We start from the raw sequence: 19416 nt of genomic DNA, 5'->3' as shown, positions 1-19416 counted from the left end.
CTTTTCAACTTGCATCCCCCTTCTCCACCCAAGCATAGTTTTCTTCCCTTGGAAACAATGTGTCCTTAAGGCTGGCTAATCTCTCTTTGAAACTTAAACCTGTTACTGTTTCAGCAGGATCTTTTGACATTGTTTTATTTTCATTGTAACCTTTTAAAAAACTGTTACTTTCTAAATAGGGAGAGTGATTAATAAGTGGGCTAACTCAAAGAACACTATTAGATGAATACAGTTAGCTGGGCATGGTGGCATACGACTGCAGTTCCAACTACTCCAGAGGCTGAGGTGGGAGGACTGCTTGAGCCTAGGCGGTGGAGGCTGCAGTGAGCTATGATGGTGCTACTGTTCTCCAGCCTGGGCAACATAGCAAGACCCTGTCTATAAGTGATAATAATAATAGTACAGTTGTTATGAGAATATCACAAAATCCTGACCCCTCAACCATCTGAGGTTTGAGAAATTCTAAGAGTAATGTAGAAGCCACTGATTTAATGAGATGATAAATATTAAGCATGTAACACCTGTTTACCCAAAACAACCTCATTCACTCATTCAGGCCCAGTTTGGACATTGGTAAAATTAACAGAATTAACTTCTGAGTTAGGGCACAGATCCTAAGTAAAAAAATAAATACCTGCAGGTGCAGTGGCTCATGCCTGTAATCCCAGCACTTTGGGAGGCTGAGGCAGGCAGATCACCTGAGTTCAGGAGTTCCAGACCAGCCTGGGCAACATGGTGAAACCCTGTGTCTATAAAAAATATGAAAATTAGCCAGGTGCAGTGGTGTGCACCTGCAATCCCAGCTACTCAGGAGGCTGAGGTGGGAGAATCTCTTGAACGTGTTAGGAAGATGTTGCAGTGAGCCAAGATTGGGCCACTGCACTCCAGCCTAGGCAATAGAGCAAGGCCCTGTTAAAAGAAAAGAAAGAGCCAGGCACGGTGGCTCATGCCTGTAATCCCATCACTTTGGGAGGTTGAGGCGGGTGGATCACGAGGTCGAGATCGAGATCATCCTGGCCAACATGGTGAAACCCTTTCTCTACTAAAATACAAAAAATTCCGGCCAGGTGCAGTGGCTCATGCCTGTAATCCCAGGACTTTGGGAGGCAGAGGCAGGTGGATCACCTGAGGTCAGGAGTTTGAAACTAGCCTGGCCAACAAGATGAAACCCGCCTGGCCAACAAGGTGAAACCTCGTCTCTACTAAAAATACAAAAATTAGCCAGGCATGGTGGCGGATGACTGTAATCCCGGCTACTCAGGAGGCTGAGGCAGGAGAATTGCTTGAACCCAGCAGGTGGAGGTTGCAGTGAGCCAAGATTGTGCCACTGCACTCCAGCCTGGGTGACAGAGTGAGACTTCGTGTCAAAAAAAAATTAGCTGGGCTTTCGGCTTGGAGGAGACCAAGGTGCAACTTTCTTCGGTCATCCAGAATCCAGGTTCTTCTGACATCAGCCAATTCCACCATGCTGCCAAAGTTCAACACCAACAAGATCAAATTCGTATACCTAAGGCACACCAGGGGTGTGAAGTGGGTGCCACTTCTGCACTGGCCCCCAAAATTAGTCCTCTGGGTCTGTCTCCAAAAAAACTTGGTAATGACATTGCCAAGGCAACGGGTGACTGGAAGGGCCTGAGGATGACAGTGAAACCGACCATTCAGAACAGACAAGCCCAGATTCAGGTGGTGCCTTCTGCCTTTGCCCTGATCATCAGAGCCCTCAAGGAACCACCAAGAGATAGAAAGGAACAAAAAAACATTAAACACAATGGGAATATTGCTTTTGATGAAATCGTCAACATTACGCGACAGATGCGGCACCGATCTTTAGCCAGAGAGTTCTCTGGAACCATCAAAGAGATCCTGGAGACTGCCCAGTCTGTGGGCTGTAATGTTGATGGCCGCCACCCTCATGACATCATAGATGACATCAACAGTGGTGCTGTGGAATGCCCAGCCAGTTAAGAAGCGCAAAGAAAAATATTTCAATAAAGGGTCATTTGACAACTGGAGGAAAAAAAAAAAATTAGCCAGGCGTTGTGGCATGCGCCTGTAGTCCCAGCTACTCAGGAGGCTGAAGCAGGGGAATTGCTTGAATCCGGGAGGCGGGGGTTGCAGTGAGCGGAGATTGTGCCACTGTACTCCAGCCTGGCAACAGAGCGAGACTCCGTCAAAAAAAAAAAAAAAGAGAAAAAAAGAAAAGAAAAAAGAAGAAGAAGAAAAGAAAGAAGAAAGAAAAGAGAGAGAAGAAGAAAAAAAAAATTAGCTGGGTGTGGTGGCGTAGTCTCAGCTACTCCGGAGGCTGAGGTGGGAGCACTGCTTGAGCCCAGGAGCTCAAGGCCACAGTGAACTGTGATCAAGCCACTGCCCTCCAGCCTGGTTGATAGAGAGAGACTCCAGTCGAAAGCAAGCAAGCAAGGAAGAAAAGGAAGAAAGGAAGAAAGAAAGAGAGAGAAAAGGAAGGAGGGAAAGAGAAAGAGAAAGAAAGAAAAAGAAAGGAAGGAAGGAAGAGAGAAAAAGAAAGAAAAGAAAGGAAAAAAAATTAGCTGTGCATGGTGCCTGAGCCTGTGGTCTAACCTTTTTGGGAGGCTGAGGTGGGAGGATTGCTTGAGCCTGGGAGTTCGAGGCTACATGGCTACTTTGAGCCATGACTGCACTGAAAACTCTTGGCCTCAAGTGATCCTCCGACCTCAGCCTCCTTAATTTTTGGGGTTACAGGCATGAACCACGGCACCCAGCACATTTAGCATCTTCTATGTGCTAGGCACTCTGCTAGGTTTGTTGTAAGGATTACATGCAGTATCTCAATCCTCACAACAAACCTAAAAGGCAGGGACTATTACTGTCCCCAATACGTTGCTGGGGAAACAGGCCCAGAGGGGGTCAAGTGACTTGCTCACTTGCTCAAGGCTGCATAGCAAGAAAGTAGACCTGGTTGTCTCCCTCCAGAATGTTCTTCTTCTTCTTCTTCTTCTTTTTTTTTTTTTTTTTTTTTTTTGAGACAGAGTCTTCCTCTGTAGCGCAGGCTGGAGTGCAGTGGTGCGATCTCAGCGCACTGCAGCCTGTGCTTCCCGGGTTCAAACGATTCTCCTGCCTCAGCCTCCGGAGTAGCTGGGATTACAGGTGCCTGCCACCTTGCCCGGCTAATTTTTGTATTTTTAGTAGAGATGGGGTTTCACCATGTTGACCAGGCTGGTCTCGAACTCCTGACCTCTGGTGATCCGCCCACCTCAGCCTTCCAAAGTGCTCAGACTACAGGCGTGAGCCACATGAGCCACGGAGGGGCCCGGAATAGGTGCTTCTTACCCCACTCCTGCAGCTGGCCTTTGTCACTCAGCATCATGTTTCTCGTTCCGAGTTATCTGTGTGGCCTGTGTGTGTAGTTCTGTCTGGCTCGGGCCTTTTATCCTCTAGGGAGAACCCATCTGGGAGGATGGGCATATAGGCTGTGCTGTATGCAATTTGTGCCAATTTAGTACAAGCCAGCAGCAAACACCTTTCTGGAGTCTCCTGCTGCAGGCTTGGGGTTCCCTGCTGGAACCTGCTGGTCACAGGATGGGTGACCTTTTTAGTTTTCACAGCTAGTGTCCAATCAATTAGTCCAGGCCTCACCGATGTCATTTGCGGTGACAAGGTTCAATGCTGCCTTTTCTGATGGGTCCAATGGGGTCTTGGGGATGGGTGTGTCTCAAGGGGATGTGTCTGTAGGGTGTTTGTTCCAGCCCCATCTTCCGTCCCATCACTTTCAGTCCCCAGCTCCACGGCGGCCGGGCACCGGAAACCCCCAAGGCCCGGGCGGGGGCGGGGGTCGGCCAAGCCGCTTCCCGCGGAAGGAAGGGCCCGGCGGTTCCTGCGACAGGATGCGCGGCGAGGCCCCCTCCCCAGCGGCCCGGGACTTCCCCAAGCCGCGCCACGCTAGCGGGGGAGTAACTCCGACGTGGGTGCATTGAGCTACTGCCTGCGGTGTGGGGCTCCAATGCCCCCACGTCCCCTGGGGGAGTTGGGTGGGTCAGGAATCAGAGTAGGTGGCGCCTTTTAAAAGTCCCCCCACGTGTTCCCAGGAAAGAATCAGGCAGCCGTGGGGGCGAGCTTGGCTGGAGGAGAACGGTGAGAAGCGCTCCTTCACAATCCACACAGGAGGGGAAAGGGGGTGTGGGTTGGGCGGAAGGGGAACCAAAGCTCCCAGATTCCACCAGCAGACGTTTTGAGGCCGGTCTGCCCCTCCTTCTACACTCCGGCCACGGGGTCAGTTCCCCTGGGGTCATGGGAAGCCTGCGGCGGCAGAGCCAGCCGTCGGGGGGGCGGGGCGAGTGCTTTCCCGGCGCCTCCCGCCGCCACCACTCCCCGCACCTGCGACTCTTTTGTCTTCCCGACAGGCCCCCTCCCTTCGCCCTGGGGCAACGCCTACAACCCCACTCCGAAACATACGTGGGGGACATTGAAAGGGCTTTCTCCTTTCAGGGTGGTTATTCTAGAGCTGGGGAGTCACCCAAGCAAATAACTAGGGCTGTAATGGGCATTTTTAAAAACCTAAAGCCGGGTGGAGACACTGCTTAGAGGCCCATTTCACAGATGAAGAAACTGAGGCTGCACGTCCCCGCCTAAGCCACAAAGCGATTTCTCCAGGAAGATACGGGAATTGGGGCATAAATAGCCCTTCAAAGCTCACCCACTCAGCTCCACCTGAGGCTGTAGGGCCCCGGCCGCAGCTGATTCAGTTTGGTCTCGGGGTGGGGGCGGGGGGAGAGATCGACCACCTTTCAAGGCTTCAAAGGGCGATAAGTCCCCAGCTCCGCTTGGGGCACTGTTTAGTACTATCGTCTCAACTCAGAAAGCCCCGACCTCCCTGTCCCGGAGTTGTAGGACAATTTCAAGGGAACCCCCAAATCTGGAGGGGGCGGGGCTCCAGTTAGGGAATGCCCGGGCAAGGAAAAGAGGGCCCAGCCCTCTCCCGCCCACGTGGTAACCGGTCAGACCGGTTCTTGGGGCCCCAGCGAGCCGCCGCCAGCCCCTGACCCTTTAACCCCGCCCCTCCCCCACCAGAGCAGAAAACCAGACAGCACCGGCTTTTTTACTCAAATGGTCTTTATTTTCCTATCTGACATTTCTAACAAAACGCCAGGTAGACGGAATTAAAAAGAATTCACCACACGAAGGGTAAACAAAACAGACCCTCAGGAACTCCCTGGCAAAGGTATTCCCCTCCCCAGATTGGCCCAGTTTCACCAGCAACTGGCCTCAGCTCAGCTTTATGCCTTTCCACTGACACCCCCACCCCTCCAACATTCTCGTGATTCAGACCAGGAACTTCTGGGATGATTGTGTCCGTGTCTGGGGGAGGGGCACGCTGAAACCTGGGAACCTACTGGGCACCTCTAATGCAGATGAGAAAAACTTGAATGTGAAACTAGATCAGCCCCCGCTCTCACCCGAAGGTGCAGAGGCGCGGGACATTAACCAGCAGCACGCGGGGGTGAAGTGACTCAGGCCATTCTCCTCCCCACTCCCCAGGGCGGGTGCACGCCCCAGACCCTCCTCCCAGGCCCCACACCCACGCAAGGCGACAGGAAGCTCCCCACGCCTGCCCCATGACGCAACGATGACCGCTTACACAAGTATGTCAGTGGAGGGGGAAGGGGAGTGCCTGGAATTCTCCGAGGTTGGAAACGCAAAACCAACTCTTGAAAAACCTTGAAAAGGGCCACCACAGCCCCCAGTACAAAATCAAGTCCGACCCTGAGATCTAAAAAACAAAACAAAACAAAAATACAAAACAAAAACCCAAGCTTCCCTTCTCCCAGTCCAGAAGGAGAGCGAAAGGTTCACGTCCCAGTCCACTAAGACAGCACCTCTGGGCGCAGGTCTCTGCGGAAGGCGCCCGCGCCCCCGGCTCAGACTCCTCGGTGCCGTCGCTGCACACTGAAGGCGATGGCTCCCCGGGGACAGAGTCCCTCTCCGGGCCTCTCAGCAGCCCGGGCGGCGGCTTCTCTCCACGGTTTTCGCGGGCGCTACCCCCGGGATGGAGGGGGGTGGCCTCGTCTCGGGTCTGCGCCCTCCGGACGACGGTTCGACGCGCGCTCTGGGATCTGGCAGCGCCGCTCGGGGTCCTCAAAAGGCCACCACGGCCCGCACGAGCACGTTGAGCATGCTGTCCGCCGGGCGGCAGGCGGGCTTTGCCTCGCACGCGGGCGGCGCCGTCGGAGGGGCCGCGGGGCTGCAGTTCAGGAGGCCGGAGAAGCGCCTCTGCAGGACGCGGGCCAGGTTGGGAAAGGCGCCCTCCGCTTGCGCCGGGGGCGGTTGCAGGCAATCGGCGACTTCGGATGACGCCCCCTCCTCTTCCTCCTTTTCTTCCAGCCGGGCTTTCTTGCTCGGGACCAGTCCAGCGTCCCCGCCGTCGCTCAGGCTGCTGCTGCGTCGTTTGCGGCTGACTTTGGCGGGGCGCGGGCCACAGTAGGCGGAGGTCTCCTCGGCTGTCGGCGCCTCCTGCGTGTCCATGGGCTCCGGAGACGGGTGCTCACCGTCGGGGGTCGCTGTCTCGGCCGTGGACTCAGCTTCCCGGGGCGGGTGCAGGCGAGGGTCAGAGGGGAGGGCGGGCGGCAAGGACACTTCGGGCTCGAGGGCCTCTACCTTGGCCGAGAGGTAGAGCTCCCGGGCGCTGCGCATGACCAGCGACAGCTGCAGACTCCGGTGCAGCCGCAGGCCACCGCGCTGCATGCGGGAGTGATACATCTTCCACACCGACAGGGTCATGATGCGCTGTGCCTCCTTCTGCACTTCCATGGCGACTCGACGGCGACGGCGGCGTGGGCTCCCGGGACGGACAGAACAGGCAGCAGGTGCACTCCGGACAACGAGCTCGCTCACGCCTCTCTCCACAAACCAACCCACGCGGTGACACTGCTAGGACGCTCTGCCCGGGCGCCCGCCACCCAGGCCCTTTTATACCCCCAGTGACGTCACTGAGAAACCCCGCCCAACCGAAGGACGCATCCGGGCTTTCCAACTCGTCGCGGCCAAACACTCCTTAAAGCGACAGAATGCGATTTACCCAGCAGGGAAAGGGGACGGGAACCCTGGCGAAGCTTCCCCCCACTCCACGCTGAGCTCTCTGGGTGGGCTCCTTTCTCTCGGCCCCGCCGATGCATTAGCGCCTTGGCCCAAGGAAGGGGGGCCGGGGATGGGGCTCAGGGCCTACCCACATGCTCGCGTCTGGAGGCCCCAGTGGGTCGTGGGTGGCAAGTTTCCCTTCACACAGGGAAAGACCTGGGTTCCAGCCTGACCATGAGTGTCTTCTGCACCAATAATCATGCTAACAGCGCTTACTACGTGCCAGGCTAGGTTAAGAGCTCTCCTTTTATCCGTAATTCACCGAACCGCAGCCTCCACTCCTCGGAGGATACTGTTCTATCTGCTTCTTTCAAATGGGGAAACCAAGGCACAGTCACTGGGCCAATATTTACTAGACAAACAATATTTGCTACTGCTGTGAAAGGAGGCCACTGGGGCCTCCAGCTCTTCGGTCTCTAGCGTACGACAGCCCTTGCTTGTAGGCGGTGAGCCGCTGCGGGTTCCCGTGATTCGTACCAAGCCATTCCCCCGCAGTCTCCTGCGACAGGAGCTCCATGGGTGGGTTTAGAGCTCGCAAGGCTGCGAACCCGGCGCGCACGACAGTCCCCGTGAACACGTGGCTGCCGCCCCCCAGACAAGGGGGGACGAGTTCCGCCTCCGCGCTCCGGGAGGCGGGGTTCGGTTGGGAGCTGGAAACCCAGCAATGCAGAGACACAGCAAATAGAAAACCTCCGCCCTACCCTCCGCTACGCGCCGTCTCTCCAATAAATCCTAATTGCAATTCCTCCAAAAAAAGGATGCAGACTTGTTCGAATGGCTCCATTCATTCCTGGTGCGGGCCCTTTAAGGGGTGGTGCGCCTCCCGTTTCCGCCCGCACTGGCTCGCGGCGCCTTCCCGCCACCAGCGCCCGCTGACTTCCACAACTAAATTTGGACGGAGTGACGTAGGACAGTCGCGCGGGCCGCTTCCGGTTGCCCATATTAGGAAAGGGCCCGTGATCGCCTTACCAAGCGGGGGCGGGGCTTCCGGGGGGGCGAGGGGCGGGGCTTTGCGCTCCGGACTCGCCCCTTCCCATCCCCCGTCTAGCCAGCCGGAGCAAGCTGGAGCCCCAGGCTTCCTGACTCGCATTCCAGCCATGTGGGTGGGGAGGAGAGTTTCACTTCCTTCCCTCCAGGGGCCAGGAAGGCGTGACGCCAGGAAAGCACCCCGCAGCGGGTAGGGGCGACCGGAGGGCTCCCACGAAGGCCATCTCCCAGAGACGCTACAGAACGACCCTACATACACAAGAGACGACCCGCTGAGACCCCGTTCATCCCATCTCTCCCCTTCCCAATTATTTCCCCCATACAAGGCCCCCTCCCAGGTTATCCCTGACCCCTGCCCCACACTGATCTTCTCAGGCCTTGGGGCACCCTCCCGTCCCGCCCTCCCCCCGCACGGTGGGAACTCAAAAATTATTCCCCCTTAAAAGACCATTCCCAAACTCGTCCCCATTCAACGATGGTGCCACACTGCGACGACCTGCCGAAGACGCCCCCGTCCCCGCCCCACTAACCTTACCACGGAGACCCCACAATGACTTACCCGGCCCAGGCGCTATCTCTGAGACCCCACGCAGCAACTCTGACGCGCAAGGGGGCGACCCTCTGAGGACTCCCTCGGATAACCCGCCCACCCTCCAGGGGAGACCAGGCCCCCTACCACTCAAAAAAGTGCTTTCCCGAAGCTTCCCTCACCCCTCAACACACAGAGCGCCACTGTCACACATAGGGACGACCCTGAGTCCCTTCGCTGATATTCCTGGCCCGTACCCAGACGGAGACCCCACACAGAGGGCCCCCCTGGAGACCATCCTCAAAGCCACCATACCTCCCGCGACCCCCAGGCTCTCACCCAGAAAGAATCCGCGCTTCTGAAGACACCCACCTCCACGCACGCTCTCGAAGGTGACCTCCCCCCGCCCCTGGAATATCTGGGACCCCCACTCACGGCCACCTCGCCCCAAGGCGACCTCGAGGTGCCCCCAGCTTGCCCACTTCTCAGGAAAGAGAGATTTGGAGAATGCGGCAGAACTCCCCGCAGGAGCAGGCCCGCTCCTCGCCCCGCCCCGGCAGGGAGAAGGAAGGACCACCTCTCCCCCAAACCTTGCCCAAACCTGACACTCGGGACCCTGGACTGGGACGATCTCCCAGGTGCCAGCTCAGGGAGTCCATGAAAACGTTCAACCAATCGAATGAGCCCCTTCCCCAGCCATAGTCCCCAGCCGCCAGAGATAAGGGAGGCTACCATTATTTACATTGCCCGTGCCTGGAAGGGAAACTGAGGTTGAGCAGGAACAATCCGAGGAACTGAGCCTTGAACCGAGATTCCGAACTCGGACCCGAACAGGCCCAGCCAGAACTCCGACACCGCTCCCTACGGTGCGGCACAAGAGGGCGAAGGGGCGGGGCATGCGTACCGGAAGCTGCCTCTGCCCACAACCAAGATGGCTGCAGAGAGGGCGGAAGTGTCCGCACGTCCGGCCTCCGAGGCCTCTCTTTCTGCCCTGGCGGTCCCGCTCTCGATGGTGGCGTGACGGGGGGCGGGGGTGGTGGCGCGTTCTCCTGGGTTGGGAGAGAACCAGCCCGCGAACCCAGGCCGGGAGGGGGTTTCGGCCTGGGGGGAAGGGGATTGACATGTCTCTCGAAGACCCCTTTTTTGTAGTCCGAGGGTGAGTGACCACGACGGGGGAGGGCGGAGGGTGCTCCGTCCCCAATCCAGCTAGTGCCCGGGTGCCGGCTCCAGCGTGCCCGGCGGGCTAGGCAAGGCCGTCGGGGTGCAAAGTGGGAGGCGCACGCAGGGGTATGTGGGGGTCTCCGGAGTCCCCCATGCGTTTGGGTTTGCAATCGGGGGCAGAGGCAGGCGGAAGGACCGCCTGCCCCCAGCTGCGCCCGCCGTGCCCCTGCCCGCAGCGAGGTGCAGAAGGCGGTGAACACGGCCCGCGGGCTATACCAGCGCTGGTGCGAGCTTCTGCAGGAAAGCGCGGCGGTCGGACGCGAGGAGCTGGACTGGACGACCAATGAGCTACGGAATGGCCTGCGCAGCATCGAGTGGGACCTCGAGGACCTGGAAGAGACCATCGATATCCTGGGGCTTTGTGGCGGGGGGTGGCATGGGAGAGCTCACTGGGGTAGCAGGGGGCCTGGGAGCCCGCCCTCGGGGAGGGCTAGACCCCTAGGGAGGGGGATGATGATGCTATCTGGCTCTGGCCTTGACCCTTGACTCTCAGCCCACGTATAGTGGAAGCCAACCCAGGCAAGTTCAAGCTCCCGGCCGGGGACCTGCAGGAGAGAAAGGTGTTCGTGGAGCGGATGCGAGAGGCAGTCCAGGTCAGGAAAGGTCCTGCAGGCGGGGAGTGGGGGACGGTTTGAGTGTCTTTTTTGTTTTGTTTTGTTTTGTTTTCTTTTTTTTAACAGAGTCTCTGTCGCTCAGGCTGGAGTACAGTGTTGCCATCTTGGCTTACTGCAACATACGCCTCCCGGTCTCAAGCGATTCTCGTGTCTCAGTCTCCTGAGTAGTTGGGACTTCACAGGTGCCTGCCACCATACCCGGCTAATTTTTGTGTTTTTAGTAGAGACGAGGTTTCACCATGTTGGGCAGGCTGGTCTCGAACTCCCGACCTCAGGTGATCCACCCGACTCGGCCTCTCAAAGTGCTGGGATTACAGGCGTGAGCCACCGCGCCGGGCCTGAGTGTCTTTCCTCCCTAATGCTGTCCTCACTTCCAGGAAATGAAGGACCATATGGTCAGCCCAACAGCCGTAGCATTTTTGGAGAGGAATAACAGAGAGGTAAGCCTTCCTAACCCACTCGGTCCACCTGAGCGCCTGGGGGTGACCACGCCTTTGAGTGCAAGCCAGATCCCTCTGCATGTGTTCGCCTGTCCCTTTTGCGACAGTGCCCGTCCTCTCTGTGTGTAGTTGTCTTCTTGCTGTCTACCTGCCTGCACTTTCTCGGTGTGTGCACCTGAACTTCTCTGTGTGTATATGTCCATGGGTTCCTCTCTACTGTCTCCTCTGGGTCTATACTGGTTTCCTGTTGCAGGGGACGGCTGGGGGCCTGTGTACCTATCTGCTTTCTGCTTCCATGCCATTTGTCCTGTTTGTAGCTGTTTCCAGGACGCATGCCTGCCTTTTACTCTTTTTTTTTTTGAGATGGAGTCTTGCTCTGTTGCCCAGGCTGGAGTGTAGTGGCTCGATCTCAGCTCACTGCAAGCTCCGCCTCCTGGGTTCAAGCGATTCTCCTGCCTCAGCTTCCCTAGTAGCTGGGATTACAGGTGCCCATCACCATGCCCAGGTAATTTTTATATTTTTAGTAGGGTTTCATCATCCTGGACAGCCTGGTCTCGAACTCCTCACATTTCACATCAAGTGATCTGCCCGCCTCAGCCTCCCAAAGTGCTGGGATTACAGACATGAGCCATTGCGCATAGCTTCCTTTTTTTTTTTTTTTTTTTTTTTCCTGAGATGCAGTCTCGCTCTGTTGCCAGGCTGGAGTGCAGTGGCGCGATCTTGACTCACTGCAACCTCCGCCTCCTGGGATCAAGTGATTCTCCAGCCTCAGCTTCCTGAGTAGCTGAAATACAGGCACATGCCACCATGCCCGGCTAATTTTTTTTTTTTTTTGAGACGGAGTCTTGCTCTGTTGCCCAGGCTGGAGTGCTGTGATGTGATCTTGGCTCACTGCAACCTCCGCTTCCCGGGTTCAAGCCATTCTCTGTCTCAGCCTCCCGAGTAGCTGGGATTATAGGCTTCCACCAGAATGCCTGGCTAAATTTTGTATTTCTTTTTTCTTTTTTTTTTTTTGAGATGGAGTCTCGCTGTGTCGCCCAGGCTGGAGTGCAGTGGCCGGATCTCAGCTCACTGCAAACTTCGCCTCCTGGGTTTATGCCATTCTCCTGCCTCAGCCTCCCGAGTAGCTGGGACTACAGGTGCCCGCCACCACACCTGGCTAGTTTTTTGTATTTTTTTAGTAGAGACAGGGTTTCACCGTGTTAGCCAGGATGGTCTTGATCTCCTGACCTTGTGATCTGCCTGTCTCAGCCTCCCAAAGTGCTGAGATTACAGGCTTGAGCCACTGCACCCGGCCAAATTTTGTATTTCTTTTTTTTTTTTTTTTTTTTTTTTTTGAGACAGAGTCTCGCTGTGTCTCCCAGGCTGGAGTGCAGTGGCGTGATCTCGGCTCACTGCAAGCTCTGCCTCCTGGGTTCACGCTATTCTCCCGCCTCAGCCTCCCAAGTAGCTGAGACTACAGGCGCCCGCCACCACGCCCGGCTAGTTTTTTGTATTTTTAGTAGAGACGGGGTTTCACCATGTTAGCCAGGATAGTCTCGATCTCCTGACCTCGTGATCCACCCGCCTCGGCCTCCCAAAGTGCTGGGATTACAGGCTTGAGCCACCGCGCCCGGCCCAAATTTTGTATTTCTAGTAGAGATGGGGTTTCAACATCTTGGCCAGGCTGGTCTTGAACTCCTGACCTCGTGATCCACCCACCTCGGCCTCCCAAAGTGCTGGGATTAGGTGTGAGCCACCGTGCCCGGCCAATTTTTTTTTTTTTTTTTTTTTTTTTTTTGAGACGGAGTCTTGTTCTGTCACCCAGGCTGGAGTGCAGTGGCCGGATCTCAGCTCACTGCAAGCTCCGCCTCCCGGGTTTACGCCATTCTCCCGCCTCAGCCTCCCGAGTAGCTGGGACTACAGGCGCCCGCCACCTCGCCCGGCTATATTTTTTTTATTTTTTAGTAGAGACGGGGTTTCACTGTGTTAGCCGGGATCGTCTCTCGATCTCCTGACCTCGTGATCCGCCCGTCTCGGCCTCCCAAAGTGCTGGGATTACAGGCTTGAGCCACCGCGCCCGGCCCAATTTTTGTATTTTTAGTAGAGACGGAGTTTCATCATATTGGCCAGGATGGTCTCGATCTCCTGACCTTGTGATCCACCAGCTTTGGCCTCCCAAAGTGCTGGCCTCCCAAATGGCATGAGCCATTACGTCCGGCCAGCTTCCTTTTTTTTTTTTTTGTTAAACGGAGTCTTGCCCTATTGTCCAGGCTGGAGTGCAGTGGTGCAATCTTGACTCACTGCAACCTCCACTTTCCGGGTTCAAGCAATTCTCCTGCCTCAGCCTCCCGGGTAGCTGGGACGACAGATGTGTGCCACTATGCCCGGCTAATTTTTGTGTTTTTAGTAGAGACGGGGTTTCCCCGTGTTGGCCAGGCTGGTCTCGAACTCCCGACATCAGGTGATCTGCCCCCACCTTTTCATCTGTGCATGTACCTCACCTATTTGGGTGCGTGCACTTGGCCTCTGAGTGTATCTGCATTTCCCCCCGTCATATCCTCATATCCGCCAATTTTCTCTGTAATGTGCCTGCCGTGTGTGTGTGTGTGTGTGTGTGTGTGTGTGTGTGTGTGTGTGTGTCTGTGTTTCTCCCAACCACCCCTGTCAGTCTACCTTTTCTCTTGGTGTTCTCTGTTGATATTTTTCATATGTTGAGAACCACCAGCCTTTCTCTGTCCCTCATAAGCCTACATGGGGTCAGGGAGGGTCCTACCAGTTTGTCATCCCATAGCTGTGCCCACATGCCTTCCAGATGTGCTGCCTTGGGGGAATTGAAGTCCAAACTCTAAAATACATCTGTTGAAGCCGGGCATGGTGGCTCACACCTAAAAGCTCAGCACTTCGTGAGGCCGAGGCAGGTGGATCACCTGAGGTCAGGAGTTCAAGACCAACCTGGCCAACATGATGAAACCCTGTCTCTACAAAAAATACAAAAATTAGCCAGGCGTGGTGGTGAACACCCATAATCTCAGTTACTTGGGAAGCTGAGGCAGGAGAATTGCTTGAACCCGGGAAGTAGAGGTTGCAGTGAGCCGAGATCACACCAGTGTACTCCAGCCTAGGTGACAGAGCAAGACGCTGTCTCAAATAAACAAACAAACAAACATCTGTTGGGCCAGGTGCAGTAGCTCACGCCTATAATCCCAGCACTTTGGGAGGCCGAGGCGGGTGGATCATTTGAGGTCAGGAGTTCGAGACTAGCCTGGATAACATGGGGAAACCCCATCTTTACTAAAAATACAACAATTAGCCAGATGTGGTGGCAGGTACTTGTAATCCCAGCTAAAATCCCCCCGAAATAAATAAATAGTAAAATGTGACATTTACTAGCATTACTATGTGTTGGGTACTGCTCTAAGTGTCCCCCATGAATTAATTCTTTTTTTTTTTTTTTTTTTTTTTTTTTTTTTTTTTTTTTTGAGATGGAGTCTCGCTCTGCCGCCCAGGCTGGAGTGCAGTGGCCGGATCTCAGCTCACTGCAAGCTCCGCCTCCCGGGTTCACACCATTCTCCTGCCTCAGCCTCCCGAGTAGTTGGGACTACAGGCGCCCGCCACCGCACCCGGCTAGTTTTTTGTATTTTTTAGTAGAGACGGGGTTTCACCGTGTTAGCCAGGATGGTCTCGATCTCCTGACCTCGTGATCCGCCCGTCTCGGCCTCCCAAAGTGCTGGGATTACAGGCTTGAGCCACCGCGCCCGGCCAATTCTTTTTTTTTTTTTTTTTTTGAGACAGAGTCTCGCTCTGTCGCCCAGGCTGGAGTGCAATGGCCAGATCTCAGCTCACTGCAAGCTCCGCCTCCCGGGTTCACGCCATTCTCCTGCCTCAGCCTCCCAAGTAGCTGGGACTACAGGCACCCGCCACCTCACCTGGCTAGTTTTTTGTATTTGTTTAGTAGAGACGGGGTTTCACCGTGTTAGCCAGGATGATCTTGATCTCTTGACCTTGTGATCCGCCTGCCTTGGCCTCCCAAAGTGCTGGGATTACAGGCTTGACCCACCACGCCTGGCCTTTGAATTAATTCTTTAAATCCTCATTTCAACCCAGAAAACTTCCCATTTTATTTATTTTTTTTTGAGGCAAGTTCACTCTGACACCCAGGCTGGAATGCAGTGGTGTGATCTCAGCTCACTGCAACTACCACCTTCCAGGTTCAAGTGATTCTCCTGTCTCAGCCTCACAAGTAGCTGGGATTACAGGCGTGCACCACCACACCTGGTATTTTTTTTATTTTATGTTATTTTATGTTATGTTATGTTATTATTTTTTATTTTATTTTTTTATTTTTTGAGAGAAGGTCTTAATCTGTCACCCAGGCTGGAGAGCAGTGGTGTGATCTTGGCTCACTGCAGCCTCCGCCTCCCAGGTTCAAGTAATTCTCCTGCCTCAGCCTCCCGAGTAGCTGGAATTACAGGCACCCGCCACCACGCCTGACTACTTTTTGTATTTTTGGTAGAGATGGGGTTTCACCATGTTGGCCAGGCTAGTCTCAAACTCTTGACCTTGTAATCCATCTGCCTCGGCCTCCCAAAGTGCTGGGATTACAAGCCTGAGCTACCGTGCCCATCCTGTTCTCTGCATTTTACAGATGAGGAATCTGAGGCACAAGGAAGTCAAATGACGGGGTCTCTGGGTCACCTTGCTAGTAAGTGGTGAGTGGGGAATGCAGGCTCTCCTGCCCCAGAGTCTGCCTCCCTGACTCACCACTGTGGGGATTTGTCCCCCATGCCCCTCTGGGAGTTGGGGTCCCTCCCCGAGCCTATGTTGTGTGCCCCTGCAGATCCTGGCAGGCAAGCCAGCTCCCCAGAAGTCACTCAGCGACCTGCTGGATGCCAGTGCAGTCTCGGCCACGTCTCGCTACATCGAAGAGCAGCAGGCCACACAGCAGGTTTTGGGGCCGGTGGGGTGGATCCAGGGAGGGGAGAGTCTTGCAGACCGATCTGAGGTCTGAGGTCCCTTTATGTTGTTGTTGTTGAGATGGAATCTTGCTTTGTTGCCAAGGCTGGAGTGCAGTGGCGTGATCTCAGCTCACTGCAACCTCCCAGCTTCAAGCGATTCTCCTGCCTCAGCCTCCTGAGCAGCTGGGATTACAGGCGCCCACCACAATGCCTGGCTAATTTTTATATTTTTAGGAGAGTTGGAGTTTCACCATGTTGGCCAGGCTGGTCTTGAACTCCTGGCCTCAAGTGATCCACCTGCCTCGGCCTCCCAAAGTGCTGGGATGACAGTCATGAGCCACCGCACCTGGCCTTCTGGGGTCCTTTTCAACAGCACCTCCCACCCCTTCGCTCTGCAGCTGATCATGGACGAACAGGATCAACAGCTGGAGATGGTGTCTGGGAGCATCCAGGTTCTGAAGCACATGTCCGGCCGCGTTGGGGAAGAGCTGGACGAGCAGGGCATGTGAGGCCAGGACCCTGGGGGTGGGCCAGGGTCTCTCGGCCACCCTGGTGTGTCTGGGCCGTCTGGGGCTGATGCCATCCTGTTCTTGGCAGCATGCTGGATGCCTTCGCCCAAGAGATGGACCACACCCAGTCCCGCATGGACGGGGTCCTCAGGAAGTTGGCCAAAGTATCCCACATGACGAGTGGTGAGTCCCCTCGGGGCCGAGGTCAGTCCTAGTGGGGGCAGGTTGTAGGTGGTACCCTCTCCCCCGGTGACCTCTGATCTTCTCATTCCCAGACCGCCGACAGTGGTGTGCCATCGCCGTGCTGGTGGGGGTGCTTCTCCTCGTTCTTATCTTACTTTTCTCTCTCTGACCCCAGCCCTCCCTGGCAGGCTGGTCCGTTAAGCCTGGGGAGCCACCAAGCACTTTGGAGCTGGCCTAGCCCCCTAGGAGGAGAGGGTCCCTCCTGGGTAGCTGGAAAGTAGAGGTTCCTGCCTGGGGAACTGTCCCCACGGCTCCCCCCCAGAGCCAGTGGTACCCTTCAGGACCCTGGGCCGAAACCACCACCACTGGTCCTGTCTCAAGTGCACTTAGGGGGTGGTAGAGGCAGCGTCACCTCAGACACACCCCTCTCCATTTCCAGTTCCGGGACCCCAAAGCCATTCACCCCTGTGCCTTACACATGTGCCAACCTGGAAATAAAACGTCAGCCTTTTTTATACGTATTTGTGTCGTGTGGTGTGTGTTGACTGCAAATGCGTGACTGAGCCCTGATTGGGACTCCCATTCTAAGCCAGTGCTTGCACAAGTGCCCCAGTGTGTCTGTGCACGTGTGCGTGTTCCGGATTCCTTTTTTTTTTTTTTTTTTTTTGAGACAGAGTTTCACTCTTGTCACCCAGGCTGGAGTTCAGTGGTGCGATCTCTGCTAACTGCAACCTCCGCCTCTTGGTTTCCAGCAATTCTCCTGCCTCAGCCTCCCAAGTAGCTGGGATTGCAGGCATGTGCCACCACACCCAGCTAATTTTTGTATTTTTAGTAGAGATGGGGTTTCACCATGTTGGCCAGGCTGGTCTCAAACTCCCGACCTTAAGTGATTTGCCTGCCTCAGCCTCCCAAAGTGCTGGGATTACAGGCATGAGCCACCACGCCCAGGTGAATCTTTTTTTTTTAATGGCTTAGGTTCTCTTGATCTTTTTATTTTTATTTTTATTTTTGAGATGGAGTCTCGCTCTGTCACCCAGGCTGGAGTGCAATGGCGTGATCTCGGCTCACTGCAACCTCTGCCTCCTGGGTTGAAGCGGTTCTCATGCCTCAGCCTCCTGAATAGCTGGGATTACAGGAATGCTCCACCATACCCAACTAATTTTTTATTTGTAGTAGAGATGTGGTTTTGCCATGTTGGCCGGGCTGGTCTTGAACTTGAACTGACCTCAAATGATCCGCCTATCTCGGCCTCCCAAAGTGTTGGGATTACAGGCATGAGCCACCGTGCCTGGCCTGTTTTGGGTTTGTTTGTTTGAGACAGGGTCTCTCTCACTCTGTCTCCCAGATGGGAGTACAGTGGCACAATGATGGCTCACGGCAGCCCGGAACTCCTGGGCTTAAGGCAGCCTTCCACCTCAGCCTCCTAAGTAGCTGGGACCACAGGTGCATGCCACCTCGCCTGGCTATTTTATTTTTGTAGAGACAGGGTCTCCCTATATTGCCCAGGTTGGTCTCAAACTCCTGGGCTCTACTGATCCTCCTCTCTCAGCCTTCCAAAGTACTGGAATTATAGGTGTGAGCCACTGTGCCTGGCTTCTATGTTATTATTTATTTATTTAGAGACGGAGTCTTGCTCCGTCATCCAGGCTATAGGGCAGTGGCACAATCTTGTCTCACTGCAACCTCCACCTCCCGGATTCAAGTGATTCTCCTGTCTCAGCCTCCCGAGTAGCTGGGATTACAAGCGCCCGCCACCACACCCAGATAATTTTTGTATTTTTAGTAGAGATGGGATTTTGCCATGTTGGCCAGGCTGGTCTTGAACTCCTGACCTCAGGTGATCCACCTGCCTCAGCCTCCCAAAGTGTTGGGATTACAGGCATGAACCACCACGCCCTGCAGATCTTTTATGTTCTTTCTTCCAACGTATGAGTGCTCTTCTGAATGCGTTGTGGAGTGTGTGTGTATGGGATGTGTTTCTGGGGCTTGAGGGATCAGCCACGGCACAGGCAGGCACTGAGTGAGCGAGCCAGTGATGCTGTAAACTTGACAGAGTCACAGCTCCCTTTTTCTATTGAGATGGGATCTCACTCTGTTGCCCATGCTGGAGTGCAGTGGTGCCATCGTAGCTCACTGCAGCCTTGACCTTCCCAGTTGAAATGATTTTCCTGCCTCAGCCTCCCAAAGAGCTGGGAGTACAGGTGCATGCCACCACACCTAGCTAATGAAAAGTATATTTTTAGGCTAGGTGTGGTGGCTCACATCTGTAATCCCAGCACTTTGGGAGACCAGACTGACCAACATGGAGAAACCCATCTCTACTAAAAAAAGTACAAAATTTAGCTGGGTGTGGTGGCGGATGCCTGTAATCCCAGCTACACAGGAGGCTGAGGCAGGAGAATTATTTGAACCTGGGAGGTGGTGGTTGCAGTGAGCCGAGATCACACCATGGCACTACAGCCTGGGCAACAAGAGTGAAACTCCGACTCAAAAAAACAAAAGGCCGGGTGCTGTGGCTCATGCCTGTAATCCTAGCACTTTGGGAGGCCAAGGCGGGTGGATCACCTGAGGTCAGGAGTTCAAGCCCAACCTGACCAACATGGTGAAACCCTGTCTCTACTAAAAATACAAAAATTAGCCGGGCATGGTGGTGGGTGCCTGTAATTCTGGCTACCCAGGGGGACTGAGGCAGAATGGCTTGAACCCGGGAAGTGGAGGTTGCAGCGAGCCGAGATCATGCCACTCTAGCCTGGGCAACAGAGTGAGATTCCATCTCAAAAAAAAGAAAAAAAATTTTTTTTCTTGTGTTGCCCAGGATTCTCCTAGGTTTAAAGAGGCCCACTGAAGCCAGGCTGGGGGCTTGAGTGTGCAGAGCCAGCTCCTATGTTG

General features: G+C 55.1%; 2 protein-coding genes and 1 pseudogene across 6 annotated transcripts; 2 read left to right on the top strand and 1 right to left on the bottom strand.

Annotated features, from left to right (window-relative positions):
- The first annotated feature begins 1324 nt into the window (after window positions 1–1324).
- LOC718276 (large ribosomal subunit protein uL11 pseudogene) lies at window positions 1325–2115 on the top strand (annotated as a pseudogene).
- A 2949-nt stretch (window positions 2116–5064) lies between these two features.
- IER2 (immediate early response 2) lies at window positions 5065–9506 on the bottom strand. Of its 2 annotated transcripts, XM_077976563.1 has the most exons (2): window positions 9366–9506; window positions 5068–7023 (listed from the first exon to the last, which is right to left on the bottom strand). In XM_077976563.1, the coding sequence occupies exon 2, from the start codon at window positions 6778–6780 to the stop codon at window positions 6109–6111; it is 672 nt and encodes a 223-aa protein (XP_077832689.1). In that variant the 5' UTR covers window positions 6781–7023; window positions 9366–9506; the 3' UTR covers window positions 5068–6108.
- Window positions 9507–9656: 150 nt separating this feature from the next.
- STX10 (syntaxin 10) lies at window positions 9657–17046 on the top strand. Of its 4 annotated transcripts, none has more exons than XM_015122994.2 (8): window positions 9657–9779; window positions 10021–10190; window positions 10343–10437; window positions 10836–10898; window positions 15718–15825; window positions 16234–16336; window positions 16433–16527; window positions 16620–17046. In XM_015122994.2, exons 1-7 carry the CDS (start codon window positions 9745–9747, stop codon window positions 16519–16521), a joined length of 663 nt encoding a protein of 220 aa, XP_014978480.1. In that variant the 5' UTR covers window positions 9657–9744; the 3' UTR covers window positions 16522–16527; window positions 16620–17046. The 4 variants fall into 4 exon arrangements, with proteins under 4 accessions (XP_014978480.1, XP_077832688.1, XP_077832687.1 ...); XM_077976562.1 differs by having other exon boundaries at window positions 10021–10200; window positions 10349–10437; window positions 16234–16340; NM_001261693.1 differs by having other exon boundaries at window positions 9739–9779; window positions 16234–16340; window positions 16620–16703.
- The last annotated feature ends 2370 nt before the right edge of the window (window positions 17047–19416 follow it).

This window comes from Macaca mulatta, chromosome 19 (assembly GCF_049350105.2).
Source record: "Macaca mulatta isolate MMU2019108-1 chromosome 19, T2T-MMU8v2.0, whole genome shotgun sequence".
Taxonomy (NCBI): domain Eukaryota; kingdom Metazoa; phylum Chordata; class Mammalia; order Primates; family Cercopithecidae; genus Macaca; species Macaca mulatta.
This window is presented reverse-complemented; position numbering and strand designations above follow the sequence as displayed.